This window comes from Macaca mulatta, chromosome 3 (assembly GCF_049350105.2).
Source record: "Macaca mulatta isolate MMU2019108-1 chromosome 3, T2T-MMU8v2.0, whole genome shotgun sequence".
Taxonomy (NCBI): Eukaryota; Metazoa; Chordata; class Mammalia; order Primates; family Cercopithecidae; genus Macaca; species Macaca mulatta.
In genome coordinates, this window is record NC_133408.1 from 136027274 (window position 1) to 136052752 (window position 25479).

The 25479-nt window shown below is 33.2% G+C and overlaps 1 protein-coding gene across 2 annotated transcripts in view; it reads left to right on the forward strand.

The window, feature by feature from the left end:
• The window catches only part of SEMA3E (semaphorin 3E), a 291033-nt gene that overhangs the window by 244003 nt on the left and 21551 nt on the right, over positions 1-25479 (forward strand). For both annotated transcript variants that reach the window (XM_028846126.2, XM_028846127.2), the window contains exons 6-14: positions 5375-5494; positions 6624-6766; positions 7808-7922; positions 8346-8415; positions 11139-11283; positions 13679-13901; positions 17220-17311; positions 19646-19687; positions 21225-21391. In XM_028846126.2, the coding sequence (XP_028701959.2) occupies positions 5375-5494; positions 6624-6766; positions 7808-7922; positions 8346-8415; positions 11139-11283; positions 13679-13901; positions 17220-17311; positions 19646-19687; positions 21225-21391 (1117 nt within the window). The remainder of the gene's footprint in view (positions 1-5374; positions 5495-6623; positions 6767-7807; positions 7923-8345; positions 8416-11138; positions 11284-13678; positions 13902-17219; positions 17312-19645; positions 19688-21224; positions 21392-25479) is intronic.

Consider the following 25479-nt stretch of genomic DNA (forward strand, 5'->3'; position numbering starts at 1 on the left):
TTTTCTTGTTATACAATTAAAATCCAATATGGTAAATAAAAACTCAGATAATATATAGTCTATGAACAAAACTCTTGATACATTCCATAAAATATTAAGGCAATGCAATGCATTTAATTACAACTTCAACTAGAGTTTACATTGTAAAAAAAGGAGTTACAGAGAAAAGTATTTTAATTACACATTTTAGAATCATTGTAAAGAATTTGTTTTTATCTATTTCAAAGAATCAAATGACTGTCTTATTTTCTTTCACATAAGCAACTTAGTGTTGACACAGTCTTTTAATCACAATATAATGTCCCTTGGGCTGAAATTCTTGGGGACAAATTTTTGAAAAAAAATAGAGTTCCTGTTTTAATCTATTAAAATTAATAGATAACATAAGGCCCTTAAGGAACAAAAATTCAAATTTGTTATCCATGTAAATTCTCAATAGCATTTTCTTTCATTTGATATTTTCTCTCTGAAACAGTTTTTAAAAGTTAGGATCTTATCCTGAGTGGTTTATTTTTCTCTTTCTTTAGGAAGGATCTGGCTCTGCTGCCGAGGCTGGAGTGCAGTAGCATAATCATAGTTCACTGCAGCCTCTACCTGCCGGGCTCAAGCGATTCTCCCACCTCAGCCTCCTGAGTAGCTGGGACCACAGGTGCGGGCCCCCATGCCCAGCTACTTTATTTATTATTATTATTATTATTATTTTCTTGGTAGAGACGGAGGTATCTTTATGTTGCCCAGGCTGATCTTGAACATCTGAACTCAAGCGATCCTCCGGCCTGGGCTGCACAAAATATTGGGATTACAGGCGAGAGCCACCGCACCTGGCCCTGATGGTTGACATTTCACAGCCTTTCATAACCTTTTTTAAATCCTGAAAGGAACTTCTGATATATTTAATTATTAACTCATTAAGCCATTCATTGATTCAACAGTATTTATTGAGCATTTTTTGTATTTCAGACATTAATGAGGCATCATTTCAAACACATAAGGAGTCAATAAAAATATAGTCGGATGAGCAGTAGGATAGAAATAGGTACCGGAGCTACAGTGGCACTAGGAACCACTACACTAACAAAAGTTTGGCCAGACAAGGCGTCATGGAAAAAGTGGACAATAACGAGGCAAAAGGAAGGTGAGGTGGGAAGAGAGGCGTGGAATTCTAGGCCAAAGAGCAGAGAGAATATAAAAGCTTGGCAGGTTCTGAGAATTACATGGAGGTCTCTTTGATTCTACAGATAACTGAGACCTTAAGATTTTGAACAGTTTGTGGTGGTAAAATAGCAGATTTCGAGCTGAGGACCTAGCTTGCCAGATTTCCACTGCAGACCTAATTCTACTATTCTTTCTTCTCTATATAGAGACTATTGTTGAGTATGACAAGAAGTTAAACTCACCCGTCTCCATAGACATAGAAAAGTAAATCCTTAAATAGTTCTTCTGTTATAATTGAAGCTCTAAAACATATTTTAGTATTTTTATAAAATGTTTTTTCTATTTTAATCCATGAAAATATGATGTATCCAGATGTTATTTTTGCATTCTATAAAAGATCAATGTACTGATTCACAAATTTTCTGACACCAAATAATTAAAATAAATTTAATTAGAGACTATGTATTTACTACAAATTGTATTAAAAATTATAATAATGCTCAGTATTTTTGCTTATTTAATTACTATTAGGTATTATTTTACCTAAGGCTTTATTATATTATTTTTCACTAATATGTTGTCTTTTCTAATTTTCTTAGGAAAGTATTTTGCCAAACATACAGTTTTTAGCACCTATATAGTGTCTTTGAAATTTAAGTCATGCAGTTCATATTGTGTTATGGGAATTGCTCACAATTTTCTCTGCCCTGAGTGCAAAATGGGAAGCTGGGTAACATTGGGAATATATTATTTTTTCTCTTGTGCAGATAATCGTCCCTGGATATGGTATTATCTAGTATCATAGGGCTGCCATCTAGTGGCTGCAAGCAGTACTTGTTTGTTAATTTTATAGTATTGATTAAAATGATAATTTTGAAACAATGTTCCAAATTAGGATAAATCCATTAAAATCAATGTGTACTAATATAAATAATATTTTCCCCTAAAAATATTTTCAGTTATCAAAGTCTAAAATACTTTAAAATATAAAACCAAATATTAAAAATTTAAAGAATAGAAGACTCATGATTTTAAAGAAAGCTAATCTTTATTCCCACTATACATTAAAGATTCAGCCCAGCCCACATTAGCAAAATAGGTTATGTTTACAAGCATTTCACAAGATGGCCTTTATATTTGGTGTGGGAAACATAATTCAACTATAGTAATTAAAAACAAAAATATTTCAGAGAAATCCTCACTCATGTGTTAATAGTCAATTTTTTAAAGGACCAACTTGGTTGTTTATGCCATAGATGATTCCAAAGTCCTTTTAATGACTCTCTTTTATCAATGTTCAAATAATGCAGACTGAATTCCAGGTAACAGGTCATATACCTAACCACTGAATGCATTTGATTTCAAAATACTGCTTCTTCAAACAGACATAAAATTTCTGGGGAAGACAGCACTAATTAATCGACTTTGATAAAAAAATTATGTTAATCTTTTCCCTTTCTATTACCAAATAACATGATATGCTTAAGTAAGAGTTCTGACCTAACTTTTCTCTACCAAATTATATGTTGTTAAGTCCAGATTTAAATCATCATTTCGTTTTTGTTATTTTCCTTGCATCATACCTCTCACTTAGCGTATGTTGCATATACTAGAAGAACTCAATAAATATCTCTTTTTAAAAACTGTTATCTTGAAAGAACTCAAACAAATTTACAAGAAAAAAGCAAACAACCCCATCAAAAAGTGGGCAAAGGATATGAACAGACATTTCTCAAAAGAAGACATTCATACAGCCAACAGACACATGAAAAAATGCTCATCATCACTAGCCATCAGAGAAATGCACATCAAAACCACAATGAGATACCATCTCACACCAGTTAGAATGGCGATCATTAAAAAGTCAGGAAACAACAGGTGCTGGAGAGGATGTGGAGAAATAGGAACACTTTTACACTGTTGGTGGGATTGTAAACTAGTTCAACCATTATGGAAAACAGTATGGCGATTCCTCAAGGATCTAGAACTAGATGTACCATATGACCCAGCCATCCCATTACTGGGTATATACCCAAAGGATTATAAATTATGCTGCTATAAAGACACATGCACACGTATGTTTATTGCGGCACTATTCACAATAGCAAAGACTTGGAATCAACCCAAATGTCCCTCAGTGACAGATTGGATTAAGAAAATGTGGCACATATACACCATGGAATACTATGCAGCCATCAAAAAGGATGAGTTTGTGTCCTTTGTAGGGACATGGATGCAGCTGGAAACCATCATTCTTAGCAAACTATCACAAGAACAGAAAACCAAACACCGCATGTTCTCACTCATAGGTGGGAACTGAACAATGAGATCACTTGGACTCGGGAAGGGGAACATCACACACCGTGGCCTATCATGGGGAGGGGGAAGGGGGGAGGGATTGCATTGGGAGTTATACCTGATGTAAATGATGAGTTGATGGGTGCAGCACACCAACATGGCACAAGTATACATATGTAACAAACCTGCACGTTATGCACATGTACCCTACAACTTAAAGTATAATAATAATAAATAAATTTTAAAAAAAAGAAAATTGTCAAATACAAAAAAAATTGAAGTAAAAGTAACAGCTGTATACCATTTACCTCGAGTCACCAATTGTTAACACTCTGACACATTTACTTTTTACTCTCTCTCTCATATAGAACATATAATTTAAAAAGGAATTATTTCTTGGAAACCATAGATTTTATTTGTTTGTATCTCATACAGTGTTTTAAGAATCCATAGAGGATTTTGTGAACAGAGAAAAACTAATTAGAATTATTTATCTTTTTAAAATGAAAAAGACTATTATAGTAGTAATTCTAAAGCTTAATTTTTTAATCTTTGAGTTTAATTTATATCTTATTATTCTAAATTTGATACAACAAAAGCAATCATCTTTACTTTAAAAAAATTAATAGTCAGTTAATGCAAGTTGAAAATAAATTTCCTTTTAATTTATTGTATATATAATTTAATAGATCATTTTCCCAAATGTTAAACCATACAAATATGCTTACACTTCTGAAGTTTTCCAAAGGGTTTTTGTTTGTTTGTTTTGTTTTGCTTTGTTTTGTTTTTTGTTTTTTGAGACGGAGTCTCGCTCTGTCACCTAGGCTGGAGTGCAGTGGTGCAATCTCGGCTCACTGCAAGCTCCACCTCCCAGATTCACGCCATTCTCCTGCCTCAGCCTCCCCAGTAGCTGGGACTACAGGTGCCAGCCACCACGCCTGGCTAATTTTTTGTATTATTAGTAGAGATAGGGTTTCACCGGGTTAGCCAGGATGGTATCAATCTCTTGATCTCGTGATTCGCCCGCCTCAGCCTCCCAGAGTTCTGGGATTACAGGCATGAGCCACCGCGCCTGGCCTCCAAAGCTTTAAAGACCTTACCTTGGGAAAAAAATCCTTCATAAATAATGAAACAATTTTTAAAGTTCTAATAAGATTTATAAATAAAGTATTCAAGATCTTTTAAATTCTGTTTATGTATTAGGTCAAATTCTTATACCTGTAATTTTAATAATCCTAATTATAAAATTAATTACATAATTAGATATATTAAGTTGGAAATACAATTAATTTTGAAATCTCTTAACCTTTAAAGCACTTTAAATATCATATGTATGCATAGATACACGTTACAAACTTTAAAAAAGCATTAGTACCATGTAATATAATAATCATATCTGTTTTAGAACTAGACCAATATTATATTCCACTCATTAAGAAAGCAGTTTTACCACTCTGCTTTAAGGTTGCTGTTTCCCGAAATCTACTGTTATCATTTGTTTCTTGGCCAGAAATTTTTGCCCCAGACAGAACAACTGAGTCTAGGAAAATAAATGAAGCAAAGTTATTTACCAAAAACTCATATAGGTCTTACTATTTACCAGCTATTCTTACAAGTGCTTTACTCTTAACTACCTTACTGAATGCAATTACTTTTCTAATTTGTAAATGAGGAAACTGAGGCACAGGAAACTTAGCAGCTTGCCCAAATTCACACCTAGCAAGTGACAGACTCTGGACTCAAACCCTGGGACGCTTACTGTACCATCCATGCTCCTAACACTAATAGTATTAATGTCATAAAGTACATGTTATAGATACACATATTAAATATGGATGTATTTAATATAATTGTGACTTATACCTCGTCTTCAAATTCAGAAACAAACACTGACTTCTTTTTTACTGATGCTCCCATGTAGGTAGTGAATTGTTTGCTGGACTCTACAGTGACTACTGGAGCAGAGACGCTGCAATCTTCCGCAGCATGGGGCGACTGGCCCATATCCGCACTGAGCATGACGATGAGCGTCTGTTGAAAGGTAAGGATGAGGAGAAGAGCATGTGAATTAGGATTGAAACCAACTCTAAAACTTATGGAAAATATTGCCATTTTGATAATCATAAGAATATAAATACAATTCCTTTACAAATTTCAGGATGTTTTACTAACAACGTTCTTGAATTAAAATATTGTATGTGATATATGTATATCATTTTCTATCAAAATTGATTGACTTAATTATAAAATCAGTATACCTTTTGAGCAATGCTTAGAAATCAGTATTTAAATAAGGAAAACAAAGCAAAGGCATGAAAACTGAAAAGTCCATCATCCAGTAAGCTGTTTTGTCTACTTTTATCAACTGATAGAATTTTTGATTAATTGATTGCCCTGCTTTGCTTGTCTTAATAGGATTGCATTACACTTTAGAGACAAAACTCTAGGAAAGTCACTAGACATTCATTGATACAGAAATCTTTGTAAGAAGTACGTTTTATATTTTGGCACACTGGTATATGGAGGTGCTAGAATATTATTTTATGGTGAGCATTTTAATTACTTTCCACATTTTTATTAAGCTGTAAAATGCATAGTCGTTATTGATGCAACCATTCATATATTTTACGTACCACATCAAAGAACGTGTATTCAAATCTCTTGGACTACAATCTCAAAAATGTAAAATAAATTTTCTACTTTGAATCTAAAATGATCTATGTGCTATACTGGTAGATAATTTATGAATTCAAAATCAATGATGATATATTTATTTACTTTAATATGTTACTTATACTTACATTTAGTTTTTACCTACAATGGAAGGAAATTTATAGAGATTATCTTCATCATGCTCCTAATCTGTTCTTTCCTGTATGCATTTTAATTTCGCATTGCCTGTTGTTTGAAATTCTTCTTCTCTCCTTGATTCTTTTATTTTCCAATTAAATACTCTTGTAATATTTCTAAAAGGGCTGTTAATATGCAAATAAAGTGAGATATCTACAGCGTTTTCCATGTTTGGTAAAAAAGTTCAAGAAAACTATTTCTTTATGAAATGGTGAAAGTTAAACTTAAGGATTCAGATGATATGTAATTTATTGGAATAACTTGTTAGCATTTTGTTATAATATCTTTTTCACTTTTTCTCCTATTTTTTGCTCCTATAGAACCAAAATTTGTAGGTTCATACATGATTCCTGACAATGAAGACAGAGATGACAACAAAGTATATTTCTTTTTCACTGAGAAGGCACTGGAGGCAGAAAACAATGCCCACGCAATTTACACCAGGGTCGGGCGACTCTGTGTGGTGAGGCTTTCTCTCTCATTATGCTTGCTTATCTCACAATTTATGGTCAGGCCTTTATTAAGTTTATAATAAGTTTCTACTTTTAAATATTTTCTAGTATTCTTTAGACTGCCTACAATTGATATTTACTATACCAACCTCTACATTTCATATCTAATGAAGGGTGTATCTTAAAAGGACCTTGTATTTTGTATGATTTTTCCCCATGTTTGAAGCCATACCAAGAAGAAATAGTCTATAATTATACTGTCCTTCTTCCCATGCAGAAATTTGAGCTCGATTTTTCTTAATGAATTTAATCAAAACCTTTTTTATTCCTTTATTACACAGTACAAATAATATACATAGCTATGTTTGAACAATTCGATTAAGTTTTTTTTTAAAAAAGCCATCTGTAATTTACTGAATATTTAGAGTTGTTTGGGAACATTTAAAACCAAGAGGAGCAGCAACATAATCTAAGAATCTAATAAACTTACAAATGCAAAGTTACTTTGGCATTTAAGAAGATGTTCGAAAATAAACTTACATATAAATATGTGTGTATATGTATATTGTGTGTGTGATGTGTGTATATATTTATATACATATATAGTATGGGCATTGTGTGTGTGTGTGTGTGTATTTCAAGCTTTCTTGAAAAGCCTTTTTCCTTTGATTAAGGAAGAAAAGAAATGGATATTTCTATATTCCTGAGAGAAGCAAATTATTTATGAACCAAGTAATAATCATGATTACTGTATCTCCCCACTATTCTGTTTAGGAGAGATTGCTGTATTAATATTGTTTAATGTCTGCAAAATATATTTAAGGTATCAGGGCAAAGGTGCGCTGACAAGGCCGAATTAAGAAACCAAAAAAAAAAAAAAAAAACCTAAATTATGGGGAATTGCACCTATGACGTTACTTGAGAATTATGCCAAATTTTCCTAGTTAAATAAAAAAGTCATAACTCTTGGCAACTGCATGTTTAATAATATAAAATCTGTGGTTGGTCAGAATTCTTCAGGTAACTATTTACCTCCTTTTTGGTTTTCACAGAATGATGTAGGAGGGCAGAGAATACTGGTGAATAAGTGGAGCACTTTCCTAAAAGCAAGACTCGTTTGCTCAGTACCAGGAATGAATGGGATTGACACACATTTTGATGAATTAGGTAAATGTTTTTAGGTGAATTAAATTTGCTCTTTTATGTATATGTTTCTTTATAACTTTATCCCTAGGACACATAGAAAACTTGTTTTCTGTGTATTTGACCTCTATCTAACACAGAGCAAGTTTCTGTTCTTTTCAATTTGGGCAGGCACAAATGCTGGGGGAAAAGGGATTGCAAGAACACAAAGAGGCTCATCGTGTTAGCTTAGTCCATGTCTGGCTCCTTCCTGTTGTTCAGCTCAAGGTCACCCAGAACAACTGAAAGATTAGCTCTGTTATGATTGATCTTGGTTATATAATTGTATATGAAAATATACATCTTAAAATCTATATTGGGTTCTAAACAAATTTATGTGAATACATTTTCTTTAAATGCAAAGAGAGCTAAAAATACTAAGCGATGGAATATTCTTTAATTTTTCAGAGGACGTTTTTTTGCTACCTACCAGAGATCATAAGAATCCGGTGATATTTGGACTCTTTAACACTACCAGGTGAGAAATTTATACAGTCAATAAAAACACGATAAAACAAGAGACGCCTCACTGGACTCTCCTTTCACGGTGTATGTAACTTGTAAGACTACTGACCCAGTTGCTGTTCTCATTTCCTATACTTTATAATCACCAATTGATTTTTATTCTCCAATGTTTGCAAATGTACTTTCGTTTTCAAAAGCTCAATCTCAATCCAAATCTTGTTTCTGTTTATAGTGCCCAGAATCTTCCTGTGCTCAGTATCCTAATCTCTTCACTCTCTAATCTAGAACACAGTGATTTTTTTTTTTTTCCACATACAGTTTGTAAGATATCAGTCCTTACAAGGTGTTGTTATATGTTGTAAAGTCTAGGACAATTCCTTTATTCATCATACAGAATTTTCCAAGTCAGGCTTTTAAGGTTCTATATCAACTGTTACTCACTCACCATTGTATGTTTTCCCTCTGAGTTCACTAATGGTCTGATGTTGACAAGATAATGCCTTGACAGATGTGAGGCAGTGTCTACTTTGCTAGTTCCCATTACTATATTTTTATTTATTCACTTATCTTGCTTGAAATAACTTTCTGCTCCAACACTGATTTAAATCAGTTCTCCAATACTTACCAATTGCCATAGCCAAGAAAAATTCCTCCATTTCTTAAACACAGAGCACTCTTCTCGCTCTTTTATTCTGATTTTCCTGCTCTTATGTTGATTCGTAGTGAACACATGTTGATCATTGGCTCTCTGTCTTTTAAATTTGCTGCTCAGGTTTAAGATGTATAATCTATTGTTTTCCCCTTTATGTTTTTGTATTTTTTTTACCCATGGTAAAGCGCTGTAAAAATGGATAAAATATTATTTCATGTATTTTTACACACAAATAAAAATATTAGAATCAGTTTTTGTTAAAAGGTTATATATACAATTTCCTGAGTCTCTTTCTAGGTAAGGCACGGTGCAGGTAAAATGATTAGGATAAAAAATAAAGAAGAATATACCTCAATTCTCTTGACAGGGCTAGAATAATATTACTGAATTCCTCTTTTACACCATATAAGCCATAAACTGTCACATAATTGTGTATACTGTGCTTACGTGGGGGTCTTTCCACACAGCTTTAGTTTGTTATTTTTCAGCAGGTGGTTTCTAATGTCACTTAGAAAAAATAATATATCTCTGTAGACAAGGAATCCTGCTGTTGCAAAGAGACTTTTTCTTCAACAGAGAAACATGGAAACAATTTGTCTATCAATTATTTCTTGATGCAAAGAAAAATAGTTAATGTAGATTGGTAGTTATCACAGTGCATGGAGAGTACTTATTTTAACTTCATCTCCTCCCTTATGCTGTGAATAATTCATACATTGCATGATAATTCAGTGAATTTATATGATAAATTTAAGCTATGGAATAATCAGTTTAGTTTTTCTATGGGTTAATATGATCAGATTATAAGCTATTTTCCTAAATGATAGCATAATGGATCTTTCTGAGAAATCAAACATAAGACATGATTTTCTTCTATAATTTCTCTTTTGACTGTTCAATTTATATAAATCTGAGAACAAAAGCTTTCCAGCTGTTACCTGACATGAGGATTGATATTTGTAGAATGGTGATCAAAGGTGTGCTACCACTTTAGTTAGGAGACTATCTCAAGTGTTCCCTGCGTCCTAGGCATTTCCAATTGCTTCAAGGTGCGTTATAAAATGTGTAAATTGGGGGTGTAGGACAGTAACATAACTGCTGTTTTACAGGTGTCTCAGTATGTAGGAAACTTTATTTATATAGAACTTTGAATTTTGCAAAATACTTTCACAAACATTAACAATTTGGATTCTTACAATACAGAGATTCTGATAATGTTAAAATTCATTCATTTCATGCTAAATTAAGGAATATGGCAAGATTGTTTAAAAAATAATTTTTAAAGATATCCTTTTGTAGAATCTGATTACAAATGTTTTCAGTAAAAGTTGCCATAGTTAGTCAACTACTGCCTTTATACAGTCAAGTAGAAATTTTAGTCAAGAAAATTATTTTGCTTGCTGCTTGTTCTGGAGATGAGGGATCTAAGTTTTATATGGTTAAAGTAATTTTGTCATGCTTAACATATTCAGCCCAGTCATCTTTTTACTATAGACACTTTTCAGTGGCTAAAGGAAGGAATATACAAGCATATTAATGTCTACATGAACCCCAGCTAAAAAATGGAAAAAGGCCTAAATTTTCATAAGACTTTAAATTGTTCTTTAAGTCATATATATTAAGAAACTTAATACATCTTAATAGAATTTGTAGCAATATTAACAGCATAGTGAGTAAGAGAACACTGTCTACTTTGAAAATAGAACAACATAAAAGGAGATAATACCTAAATGAATAATTCAGCTTGGGAATAAGTCTTTATTAATATGAAGGCCCGATCTCTCTTAATAAAAAAAATAAAAAGACAACACAAGGTTTAAAAATAAGTGAAGTGACATTATTTTTGTCATTCTAACAATGTCACTTTCAACCGTATTAAGTAGGCAATTAAGAAAATGGTAAGTTTCAGAGTTTCAACATTGGAAATATTGCAATAGTTAACATATCTAGACTATTCTTTGCTTAAAGAAATTGCAACTACTTTACTCAAAAGACTTGACTCTTATCTTTGTAGGCTGGGATGTTTGGCTAGGTGACCTGCTAGTTAGTTCCAGAATAATAATTATCTTTTCTGTATTTTTCAGTAATATTTTTCGAGGGCATGCTATATGTGTCTATCATATGTCTAGCATTCGGGCAGCCTTCAATGGACCATATGCACATAAGGAAGGACCTGAATACCACTGGTCAGTCTATGAAGGAAAAGTCCCTTATCCAAGGCCTGGTTCTGTAAGTGTAGTAATATAACAAGTAATTCTTATTTTTAAGGACTCCTTTGGTAATATTTTGTTCGCTGTTTCATGTGCTTTACAGACGTTGCAGATAAACAGTTAAGGAATACCATACCTAAAAGTATGCCGGTGAAAAGTATATGTAGCAAAGAGATATCCTTTCCAATCTCAAGTTTTTGCTTGTTATTTAATAAAAAGAATATAATATATAATGGACACAGCAGTTTAATAACATATATATTATTATTGATATTTTGGCTAACTAACACCAATTAAAATTTTATTTTTTAAAGTACTGGTGAACACAGAAACATTCAGTAACATGAACATCATATTTCTCTCATCCTCTTCAGAGGAGTTAGTACCACATATGATTTCCAAGCAGGACAATGTCACCAAATTTTTATGTTCTAATATTTAAATCAGCCTCTAATTTCCATAGGCCAAACTGTCTCCTTACTTCTCATTGTAGGAAATCTATAAGAAGTTTTTTTCTCTAGCTCCTCAGAATACTTAACACCTCATTTAACATCCTTGCTGGCCCCTTAGGAAAGAAATGCCAATACAAAAGTATCGCTAGAGTACAAAACTTCTACCACTTTTCTCTGAACTATACTATTAAGATTCTTCTTATCTAGGCATGCAGACTTTTGTGCTTTTAGCACACATAGCTAAAACTGGTGATGATAGTGAGGGTGACGATGAGATGATGATTTTGTATCATTCATCCTGTGTGCAAATAGGTTAGAAAAACTTTGGATCATTGTATGTGCTATGTGAGCCATGGAGAGCAAACATTTAACTTGTCACACAAGTCAACATCTATACTTTTACAAGCAGCTGGTGAAATCCCATCACTACACTGATTCCACAATTACTTGCAAGTTGAGTAGAAACCGTTTTTGTAGAGCAAAAACTCAAACTGGAAACAAACCTCACCTCCATTAACAAGTGTTAAGGCTTTACCATTTCAATCACTCTCTCTCACTAGCTTAAAATTATTACTTCCAGTAAGACATAAAGTATATTTTATTTCACTCTATTGATTGAAATTACAATTTTAAATGGAGAAAACCTACTCCTGTGGCTTTGCTGGAAATGCTTCTTGAAACCACATGGTCTTAAAGGAGATTTGGAGGAAGTGACTGGTTATGGATCTGCTTCCAAGCTAGTCCAAAATGTTTCCAATTATATATCATGAAAGTACACTCAAGTGAAAAATCCATGCCAAATTAGGAAATATGGTTTGATTTTAAAAACCACACCATTATAAATGTCCTCTTTGTGGAATCTGATTACTAAACTACTGTATTTATATTCTAAAGTGGAAAATTTTTATCAAGGTAATCATTGCAATTGCTGCTAGTTTTGGAGGAAAATATGTAAAATGAGGGAGCAGTTACCAACAAGCAAGAATCAACACATTTAAAGGTTTTCCAATGAGTAACTTAAGCTACTGTTGAGTATTTAATTTTATAGTCAGTGGTTTAAAAACTGACGTTATAGCACATATTTCTTGTTTTCCAGTTTATTTTGTCAAATCCATTAAAAATACAAATTCATATAGACTATAGTAAACATAGTTTTTTTGCCATTGATAATTAACAGTGATAACATCTGAATAGGTTTTTATGTTGAACCACTAAAATTCTATAGTCAGTGAGCCAATCAGAACCATCACTCATCATATTATCATAGACTCAAGAGTGTTAAAGCTATTTTGTACAGTTGTGATCCTTAGTTAGAGAGAAGTTTCTGCACAGCAAAGAGATTTCTTCTCTTTGTATGAACAATAGATTGTTTCCCTTCAAAATGTAACTTATTACAAGAAGCAAATTTCAAAAACAGAGAAAATGATTTATTTATGATGTTAAACATTTTGACCATCCCCAAAGTCTTGATATTAACTATAACTAACTTTTCCAGAATTCCTCTAGTTTCTCTGTATTTCTGATGCTGCATGTTTGCAAAAATTTAGTCTTTCCAATTTCCGAGGAAGATTCCATTTCTGTAATGAAAAATGTATAGTTACTCACATGGACATAAAGAGGGGAATAAGAGACACTGGGGCCTGCTTGCAGTCAAAGGGTGGGAGGAAGGAGAGGATCAGAAAAAAAGAACTGTTGGGAACTAGGCTTTGTGCCTGGGTGACTAAATAATCTGTACAACAAACCCCCGTGACATGAGTTTACCTATGTAAGAAATCTGGACATGTACCTCTGGACCTAAAATAAAAGTTAAAAAAAAAGAAAAATATATGATTACTATATATTTCCAAATGAACAATTGACTAATTTGACATCCTCAATTTTTCTGATTCTTCTCGTGGTTGATTATAAATTTTCTCTTTAGGTGTAAGGCAAAAAGAATTATGTAATTCACTTGTTTTTCAGTGTGCCAGCAAAGTAAATGGAGGGAGATACGGAACCACCAAGGACTATCCCGATGATGCCATCCGATTTGCAAGAAGTCATCCACTAATGTACCAGGCCATAAAACCTGCCCATAAAAAACCAATATTGGTAAAAACAGATGGAAAATATAACCTGAAACAAATAGCAGTGGATCGAGTGGAAGCTGAGGATGGCCAATATGATGTCTTATTTATTGGGACAGGTAAAGAGATGAGAAAGTACTCAGAGATGTTTAAATTGACCTTTAAATTCAATAATTTTAATAGTATTTCTAAAAGTACCTATCAACAAATCTGTCCATCCATTAACCCATTTCACACTCCTAATCCAAAATGAGACAGATTGAAATAGAGACCTCATGTGACTGCAATAGTAAGAGGTTAGGCCAATTGTCTGAGAATATTACCACTTTCATTGTCAGAAGGGTCATGGTTTGACCAACAAAAATGTGGTTTTTTTCAGATGTGAGAAATATTGAAGCTGCCAAAGAGAGGATTTGGGGCTTGCATAGCACATAATTCCTTATACATAATCAATACTTCATGCATATGAATAAATGAATAAGTAAAGAAATGAATAATAGATGTTAATGAACAAAGTTGGTTCCAAATAGAAGTCCTCATAGTGGAAGCAGAGTGTCATAGCAAGAATAGTTCTGTCAGGTTCCTGGCTCCATTACTGACTTTGATCAGTGAGTCCTGGAGATTTTGTGAACAACTTGGAACTTGGGACAATAACTTCACCTAAATCTCTAAACACAGCAATCCTTATGAGTCCATGTGAAGATCAACCATTTGTACCAAGCAAGCCAAATGTTACTCGTAATATCCTGCATTAATAAAACAAAGTATGATAAATATACTAAAAGTGATATTTTCAAATAAATTTGTAATTTCAATCAACCTATACATTAGATCTAACGTGTAGAAGAGAACTTGAAATTTTTCAGCCTCCAGAGTAGTATGTAGCAAATTCTTTGAAGTGTTTTAAAATCCTATAGTCATTTTTAAAGTGTTTAAAATGATTCTTTCTTTCTTTCATTGTCTTTCTTTTTATTCAGCATAGTAATTGCTACAGTAGTTGATCATCTTTAGAGAAGTGAGCATTCTATCACACATGACTTTAATCATAGATACATAATTCTGAAGAGATATTGGCATAAGCCTGGATCAGGAAACAGGATGTAATATTAATATTAATGTTGGTGCTTGGGCTTCTCCAATAATCCTTTTGTTTTCATTTTTGTTTTGTTTTTTGTGGCTTTTGTTGCTGGTTTTTTATTGTTGTTGTTGTTGTTGTTGCTGCTTGTTTGTTTGTTTTTTTCTTGAGTCAGAGTCCTGCTCCGTTGCCCAGGCTGGAGTGCAATGGCACGATCTCGTCTCACTGCAGCCTCTGCCTCCCAGGCTCAAGAGATTTTCCTGCCTCAGCCTCCCGAGTAGCTGGGATTACAGGCATGTGCCACCATGCCCGCCTAATTTTGTACTTTTAATAGAGACAGGGGCTTCTCCACTTTCGTGAGGCTGGTCTCGAACTCCTGACCTCAGGTGATCCACCTGCCTTGGCCTCCCAAAGTGCTGGGATGACAGGCATGAGCCACCATGCCCGGCCATCCTTTTGTTTTTTTAAAACAAAGATTTAAGCAAGAAAACATCTATCTTATTCTTAGAAATTGATTCCTGGTATGGGCTGTATTTTGTTCATTCATTTCAGGAAGTTAATGTTAACAATGTGCTCTGCACTGTGGGTTCGAGATTAACATGCCATCAGATTTCTTCAGCAAACTTGAAATTAATTGGCCACAAACTCACTCATAGTGACTTCCAACAAAATTTTTTACAGTTGCATAATCAATACTAATATTTGATAAAAGTAATTAAAGTATTAGTTTGCTATAAAAGTAATTGCGGTCTTTTGCTGTTACTTTAATGGCAAAAACTGCAATAACTTTTGCACCAACCTAATATGTTATTTTTAAATGCCCTGGAAAGCAGAAGTCAAACAGTCCAAGAATGTTTTTAGAAATACTTTCTTGTCATATTGATCAAAGTGATTCCAGAGAATTTCAGAAGTATCAAACATATTCGTTCTGCCATATACACCATGTTTAATTCAAAGGTATCATCATATTGAACCACAGATTTTCAGAAAAAAGAACATGTCTGATGAATGTAAAATGGGGACAACATCGAAAAGTCCCACAAATAATGATTACTTTGTCCAATATTTACTAGACACCAGCTTTGATACAATACATATATGGTTCTTATTAGAAAATCACTAATTGCGAATTAATCATTTGAGTCTCATCTTTGCTTTTTGCCTGACATAATTGTCAAGTATTTAATGTGTGCTTAGTTTTTAAAATGATGACAATTTTTTGTTTCCTTTGGGTAGTGTACAATACAGATAACTGTTATATGCTTAATTATAATCCAGTTTTATGAACTCATCCATAAAACTTGATATTTCAACAAACTGCTGAAATAGTATGATAAATATGCAAAAAGTGATTTTTTTTTTCTAAATCATCTCTAGCATTATACTAAATTATTTCTATCGGCAAATTAATGTTTTGTTAAAATGTTTATAGGAAGGAACAAGTTCAGAATATCAGGAATGATAAAAATGAGATGGAATTTTAAAATACAAATATAAACTTTAAAAACAAATGATAATTATGGAGACTAAATGATTGGTGCAAACACTTCTCTCATTGGTGTATACTTGGATTTTTTTCTTGCCAAAACTGTGTGTGATTGCATGTATGTATATGTTTTATATACATGGTGAGTTTCACAGTGTGTTGCTTGGAATATTCCCTAAGGTATAGTTTTGTACCATGAATGTAGCTTTCAGTAAAAAAAATTTCTTCATCATGCATCACAGAAAAAGTAGCTAGAATAATTTGGCATCTCTCTTATGTTTTATTAATTCCAAAAGACATTTTGAGTTTTGAATCTATGATTGGATTTTTGGATCAAACTATTTGGAAAAATCGTTATTTCCTCTTATTTTTTGGTCAGGCATATAAAATTAATTTTGCTAATTAAAAATATGAGTTTATAAGTAGTCATATTGTTTTAAACTGACAGTGATAAAAATGTTTCATGCATCTGGATGTCAAATCTTATCTGAATTTATAGTCGCTACTTTTTTTTTTTAGATGAAGGCTTCTCTGTCTCCAAGGCTGTAGTGCAGTGGCATGATCTTGCTCACTGCAACCTCCGCTTCCCAGGTTCAAGCGATTCTCCTGCCTCAGCCTCCTGAGTAGCTGGGATTATAGGCGCCCACCACCATGCCTGACTAATTTTTTTTTTTTTTTTTTTTAGTAGAGACAGAGTTTTGCCATGTTGGCCAGGCTAGTCTTGAACTCCTGACCTCAAGAGATACACCCGTGTCAGCCTCCCACAGTGATTACAGGCATGAGCCACCGCACCTAGCCAGCTACATGGTTTCTAATTATTTGAAAACCAGACTGTGACATAGATTCTAGTTTATTTCTTGTTTTGTTTTCTTACAGATAATGGAATTGTGCTGAAAGTAATCACAATTTACAACCAAGAAATGGAATCAATGGAAGAAGTAATTCTAGAAGAACTTCAGATATTCAAGGTATTTAGAGTAAAAAATACAGACCAAATTTATGCATTACGACTACAAGTGAGATATAAATAGGAAAGATACTATGTCCATTTTCTTTTTCCTAACAGGTGTGTTGTGGATTCACAGCTAATATAAGTGAAGAATTATTTCGAATTCTAGTGCATGTATTTGATTGTTACAGACTTTTCAACTGAGAGATCAATATTTACCTAGCATGGAAAGAATTTCAGTGAATAAACTGTGACTATAAAGAAATAACATTTATACTACATATAAATTTTCAGAGCCAGTATTACAGTCACATTTTTTAGAAATGTACAATCAATACTGACAAAAAATAATAATACATTTTCATATTGTGAACACTGTGGCAAGATAAGCATACTGCTTTTTATTAAGTGCATTAATTATACAAAGAATTTACTAAAAAAGAAAAACAATAGAAAATGATAAAAAAAGACATGAAAAAACAATTACATATTCAGATACACTAACATACATAGATGCATGTGTATGTATATATATATGTGTATGTGTGTGTATATGCACATATATATGTGTGCATGTATATATAAACAAACATGCACTTATACACACACACACACACACACACATATCAAGTCGCATCATTTGCAGCAGTTTTGGTCTTTAAAGTTGTTATAACACTGAACTAGTGAATACTGACCACTGCTCCCATGGGAAATAAGGGGTTATGTTCCAGCAAATTTCTAATTGTAACATAATTATCAACAGATCAATACATAACCTTCTTTTATGTGTGTTTGTGTTTAAAGACACCTTATTTAATATATATTGCTGATGAACTAACATTGAACTCACAGCCAACAGCACTATAATCCATGCCTGAATGAAGCTTATCTAAGGAAAGAGTTTTCAACGTTAAGGCACAGCACAGATTTTTTGAGTTTAGAAATATTAAACAGCACTTCAGCACTATGTTTGGGGACCATTTTAAAAAACAAAACACCAACAAAAAGCACAGAGATGTGAAAACCTTGGCACTACATACTCCATGAAAAAGATACTTATTTACACCATGAAAGTTGAAACAAGAAGGCAAGAGTGACAGCTTGTTTCATCTCAGCTGGGAATGTGCATGTCCTGTGACTCAAATTTTTTGCTGCTCTGAGCATGCATGTGTCCATGAGTGAAGAACACAGGATGTCTTGATATCGGGGTTACAATTAATTTTAGTAAGTAGGCTAATTTGCAAATACAGAATCTGTGAATAACAAGGATTGGCTATATATTTTTATAATGGGTAGATGTGAAAGATTTTATAAATGAAAAGCAGTACATTTTGCCTTTGCTGTACTAGAACACGGATGCCCTAGAGCCACACCCAAAGCTAACCACCATCCTATATCAACCAGAGCAGCTATGCTTTTGCTTATTTAACACTCTGGGACTCTACATAAGATTTCATTTCGTGTTATAAAATGAAATATGTTTAATATTCACTCACCACAGTGTTTTGTTCATGTAAACTCTTAAGAAACATTGTTGCCTGGATGAATACATGAATGAATGTATGAAAGCATAAAGATTCTGTAGTTTAAAATTTAAAAAAATTAAGAAAACACTGACATAGAGGATCAAATGTTCCCTTTTAACAACCAGCTCTTCAAAGGGTAATCATCCCCAGAGTGGATTTCACCTGCCCTGTGGTTTGCCACTTGCACAGCTGATCTGAGTTTATTGTGTTCCTTGGGGATGCACTACCCTTACTTAACAATCCTAAAACAACATATTGGTTCTCAAAGCTATGGTATAAATTGTCCTTCCTCTGGTGCAGTTCTAAGAAAATCAGGTTATTCATCCTGTTCAAAGAATCCTGGGTTAATTGTGATTCACCATGATCACTCCAACAGAAAAATATTTTGTTTAGGTTTGGGTTGAAATATTTAAGATCACCTGGTTTATTAGCAATAACACCTATTGAAAGACATAGTGGTTCCATTTTAATGATTCAATTACTTTAATAGAACATTCTGACTTTATTATTTTATTTAAAGATACTTGAGTTTCCAAAGCACAGCAATATTCAAATGCAAATTCAAAAACTGTATTCCAGAGACAAACAGTAAGCTGGTTAGATTGCCTGCTGCTCTTCTCATCTGCATATCTGCCCACCCCATTAGAAAAAAGTTTTAAAGCTGTATTTTAATTGTATTTGCTTATTGATTTACTAAAATGAAAGCTATACAGTACTTAACACAGAACCACTTATATAAATAATGTAATTTCAGGAATTTACAACCATATTAAGGTAAATGTTTTTATATTATTTTCTCAAAAACGAAACCTTTTTAAAAATTTCAGGATCCAGTTCCTATTATTTCTATGGAGATTTCTTCAAAGCGAGTAAGTTGTCTATGTGTGTATGTGTGTGTGTAGGTGTGTGTGTTCTATATGTAAGCTAAGGTCAAAGGATATGAGAACATTAGTTCATGTGCTTAAATATGGACTTATTACAGTTTTATTTTTCTTGTATTACTTTATTTTATTGTAGTAAGAACTTTTAACATGTGATCTACCCTGTTAACAAAATATTAAGTATACAATACATGTTTAATGGCTCTAGGTACAGTGTTATACTGTAGACCTTCAAACCTTATTAATCTTGTTCGATTGAAACTTTATGTCCATTGATTGATTGTGACAAAAGTATATCATGATTTACATTTAATACATGCCTTCATTTTCCATCTCTATAAAAAGGAAGATGAGAGTAGTTTTACTTCTACAATCATGATAGCACTTTATTCCCTGGTTATTTTTCACTGATGTTTTTCATTAACAATGGTAACAATGATAACCCAAGAGTGTGCAAGGAAACACACCTCCTTTCCACTTCATTGAAATCAGTTTGGTGTAAACTTCTTTAGAAACAGTTGTTGCATATATTTTCTCAAATTTATTTATAAATAATCCTCCATGTTCAGGCAAAAGGAAAGATATGATACTAAATGTTCAGCTACTTGTTCTGTAAATAGAGACATATATATGTCACTCTTCTAAATGTTATATGTCAATATTTAAAAGACTATTTGCTTTCCAAATCTCTTATTAATTCTTTCTATAGATTTGTTTTCTGTTTTTGAGATAAGGTCTCACTGTGTCACTAGGCTGGAGTTCAGTGGTGCAATTATAGCTCACTGTAGACTCGACCTCCCCAGGCTCAGGTCATCCTTCCATGCCAGCCTCCTTAGTAGCTGAGACCATGGGCACATACTACCAGCTAATTTTTGTAATTTTTGTAATTTTTGTAGAGACAGGGTTTTGCCATGTTGCCCAGACTGGTCTCAAACTCCTGGGCTCAAGCAATTAGCCTCCCAAAGTGTTGGGATTACAGACATAAGCCACTGAGCCGGGCAGTGTCTATAGATCTTTAAAGGAAGATCCACAGTGTTGGATAATGCAAGATAATGAACACAGCTTCTTGAGTTCTTGTCAAGTTCAGTCTAGCAATTTTGGTGCTCCTGCATTTATGTCTATGAGTGTTTCTCAAATATTAGAGAAATGAAAGTATAAATATTCTATTATCTATATTGAACAACTGCTATAATTTTTTTTTTTTTTTTAGACGGAGTTTCTCTCTTGTCTTCCAGGTTCCACCTCCACATCCTAGGTTCAAGCAATTCTCCTGCCTCAACCTCCAGAGTAGCTGAGATTACAGGCACCTGCCACCATGCCCAGCTAATTTTTTGTATTTTTAGTAGAGACAGGGTTTTGCCATGTTGAGCAGGCTGGTCTCAAACTCCTGAAACTGCTGATTTAAGTGAATTAAATTTAAGTGAATTTTTTCTGAGGTGATTGTGTATAAATGTGAAAACTAGGTGTAATAGTTCAGTGAAAGTGTTGTCCATTTCTGCTAGTGACCTCTTTCTGATTTCTGTAGCAACAGCTGTATATTGGATCTGCTTCTGCCGTGGCTCAAGTCAGATTCCATCACTGTGACATGTATGGAAGTGCTTGTGCTGACTGCTGCCTGGCTCGAGACCCTTACTGTGCCTGGGATGGCATATCCTGTTCCCGGTACTACCCAACTGGCATGCATGCGAAAAGGTGAGATATGATACCTGATGAACTATTTCCCTTGCTTAGGAAAACCCTAATGCTTTTTTTTTTTTTTTTTGCTCTTTTTTTTCCCCCACACATTCCATGAAAAATAACCATGCTCTTTTTATTTAAATAAATCATCATAGTTATATTTTGTTCATAATAGAAACTTTGAAAACTTGAAGTCTTCCAGAAAATATCTGTATTAATTATTGTGTACAGAGACTGGAGCTGAACATGCTGTTGACCTTCCATTTTTTCACCCAGGTTTGAGTCAGTTCTTCCCTCTTTTGAAACTTCTGCTGCAACACATGAAACGAGTTCAGATAAACTTAAAATGTGGAAATGGCAAGCCACCGCACATGAGAGATTCAAAGACTTAAAAGGAAAATAAATAAAGAAATTTCTAAAATACATCCTGCATTTGCCCCATGTCCTCTCTACCAGCTGGTCTTCATTTATTTCATTTTGAAAGTGAATATTTTAACTCCTAGGCAAATGCATGACCTGTATAATTAATGAAATGTGTGATTTAATTCAACACAAATGAAAGGTACTTAAAGACCTCCAAACTCCAAGGCCTACAATTCTGTGAGGTCATTGCCATTTCCTACAGAAGGTAAATCCCAGGATTCTTTCAGCAGAGATCTTGAGGTTCAGTTAAGTCTTTTGAAGAATAAGGAAATCTCTTCAGTCAAGCCATATAGAGTTGTGCATTCTTTGTGAAAATACCTCAGGAAAAAAGTATTATTATTTCTCACAGAATAAGCAGTTTCTTTCTTGCGATAAAATGACCAAAGACAAAATAAAGCAAGCAATAGAAGGATAGGTAGTTTTCCTACTGAAAAACAGTTTGTATTAATTTCAATTATTTTTAGTATTTAACTTTGAGTTACTTTTCTGTAAACCTTTTTCAGAATATAATTTAACCCAATTTAGTGTAGTTCTTGTTTTATATGTTCAAATATATAGTAGAATCTCATTAAAACTTCACTAATTCAAAATTTTGTTAATTTTACTTGAGCTAAATTAATACTCCAATGAGTATTTTTTAAAATGATATAATAAGCAGATAGTAAAATTATGCTTCAAGAGGACATTTTAACTATATTTACCAATTGTATTAAAGAATTGAGCAAATTAATTGATTTTGCAGAAGTGTTTGTTGTTGTTTGAAAACAATTCTTGAAGAATATAGTCATGTAATTATTTGAAAATATCAATTATGAGTGGAGTGTATTCGCCTATTAAGCCAATTACTGTACTATGTGCAAGGGATATGAAGAAACAAGCATAACCTCTTGCCTAAAGGAAATTGGAACCTAAAGTGAAGAATGGAATTGTAAATAATAATAGTAGTAGCTTGCTATTCTGCACTTACTATGGATGAGGTACTCGATTAAGAGCAATGCGTATAATACTTTATTTAATTCTCAAAATAATCTCACTTTTGCGCTTAATCTTGAAGGTAGAGATATAAGGAGATTCCAGTTAAAGGGAATTAATTTTCTATACAAAGAAATAGAATGCTTAAAAACAAGCACACAGTACCATGGGTCGGGAGTGAAATAGAAGAATATGAGGGTAGTACGTGAATTTAACCACAAATAACAGTATTAATTATTTTATTGTCATCAGCAACAATAAAAATGTTTACAAGCCTTGCACCAAATACTTATGAATGACAGGGTTTTGTGTTAGGCATGCAGTAGTGATAATGAATTTTAATTGAGCAGTTTCCATAGTTAATTATTTTATATGGTGCATCTTTTAACAGTGTACAGTCCTAAGCTTGATAATACAGTAGATGTGGGAGACAAAAAGGGTTACTTAGAAAAAGTCAAGTGAATGAGAAAAATAGTAGATAGGAAGGCATGAAATGCTGGAATCAGAAGCCGTGCTCGTAAATGAATTAGTTCAGTTCAGTGACATGTAATGGAGATCTTTCAGTGGTGTCAAATTCTTTTGAACCATCATTCACCCCTGGGGGAGAATTTTTGGATAAGTTTCAACACATGAAGGTAAAATAGCCTGCTTTTATAGCAGATCGTTGTTGCTTAAGACCTGAATAGAAGCAGAAATTGAAAACTGGTCATTAAAATAAATACTTCTCTGCTCGCAGAGTGAAAATGAGTCAACAGGGGAAAAACATTAATTCACAATCCAGACCACTTGTTTAAAATGATCTTCCAAAATACACTAGGGTTTATAATGCTAGAATCTTTTTCTTCCCCTTGCTCTTGTATTTTGTCTATTTCCAGTGTTCTCTTTAAAAATTTCTAAGAGACTAGAGATGTAAGAATAATACGCAACGTTGAGAATGAAAGCAACTTAGTTCAACCTTTCTGAAACTTTTCCATATATATATACACATATATAATATACACATATATTTGTGTGTATATATGTATATATTACATATATACACACTCATATATGTATATGTAATATATATACGTATGTGTGTATATATCTATACTGAAATAAAGGACAACTATACTAGGATAGTATAAAATGAACTGAAACTTTGCAGGAAAATGTGGTATCTTTCTTTTTAAATGTATGTTTCCAATAACTTTCAGCAAGATTTTTGCACTCAGTTCTTGACCTTGCTTATCTAGAATTATTTGATTGTAGCTTCCTTATCCTCATATCACTTGTATAATAATCTTTATACAACACCGTCTCTGCAAAGTGTAAGCCATTTCTCATTTCATTGATTTTATTCCTATCCATTATTCATTATTGCTCATCAGGCTTCAGGTTCTCAATATAGAAGCAATACTCCACAAAGTGAGGGATTAACAACAGCATTTTAATTATCATCTAAATCTGCTATTAGTTGTATAATAGTTGTACATGCTAGTGTAAAACAATATAGAGTCATGCAACTTTCTACTTTTGCTTGTTGTTTTCTCATAAGCTCTATTTTCAATCTAGTTCAGTAGAATGATACATGTGGCAGATCTAATATTAACTTTGTAAAATCTCAGGTTTTTAGGTAAGGTTTTCTAATCAGCGATCTCTGCGTTAAGAAAAGCAAACAAACTAAAACTAAAACGTACTTTTGTATACAGGTCATAATCCCAAAAATTGATTGCAGATGTTCATCTGCCCCAGTTTTCAATACATATTAATTTGTTAAATAAGGTCTGAACTCCTGTGTGAGAAAGCACTTGATCTCTTGAAATAGCATTCTATTATTGTTATTTAGAGACAGTAAGGACACCCTAAAATGAAAAAAAAAAGAGACTGAAGTAAATTTTAGGTGTCATTTTGCCACCTCTATTTTACACGGGAGGACACAAAGAGCCAGGAAAGGGAAGCAATATGCATAAGATCATACAGAACATTAGTGGTGGTATTGGGAATTGAATCTGGTTCACTTTTCCAAATTTCATCATTGCATATGGTTAAAGCATCTCATTGTCACTTTGGGAGCTATGCTCTCACCCTCTAGGGTAAAACTTCTGCTTTGCCTTCTGTTTTTCCCTCAGTCTTGAAGAAATGCCATGAATTAGAGAGGCAAGTGGTATTTTCCACCTTTATGTAATACTTCTATTTAAATCTCTAAGCTAAATTAAGTATGCCAGAGTTCTTGATTTTATAATTTCAATACTATTAATACTAATGATAATTCCCATTATTTAATTCCTCAAAAAAATGCTTACATATTAAATCACTTTATATATAATGTTATATTATATACTTAAATATCTATCTATCTATATATATATATATATATATATATATTTTTTTTTTTTTTTGAAATAGAGTCTCGCTTCATTGCCAGGCTGGAGTGCAGTGGCACAATCTTGGCTCACTGCAACCTTCACCTCCCGGCTTCAGGCGATTCTCCTGTCTCAGTCTCCTGAATAGCTGGGATTACAGATGCACACGACCACGCCTGGCTAATTTTTGTATTTTTAGTAGAGGTGGGGTTTCGCCATGTTGCTCAGGCTGGCCTCGAACTCCTGACCTTGTGATCCGCCCGTCTTGGCCTCCCAAAGTGCTGGGATTACAGGCGTGAGCCACCATGCCCGGCTAATGTTTTTATATATATTCAAAACATTATATTGTATATATCATATATA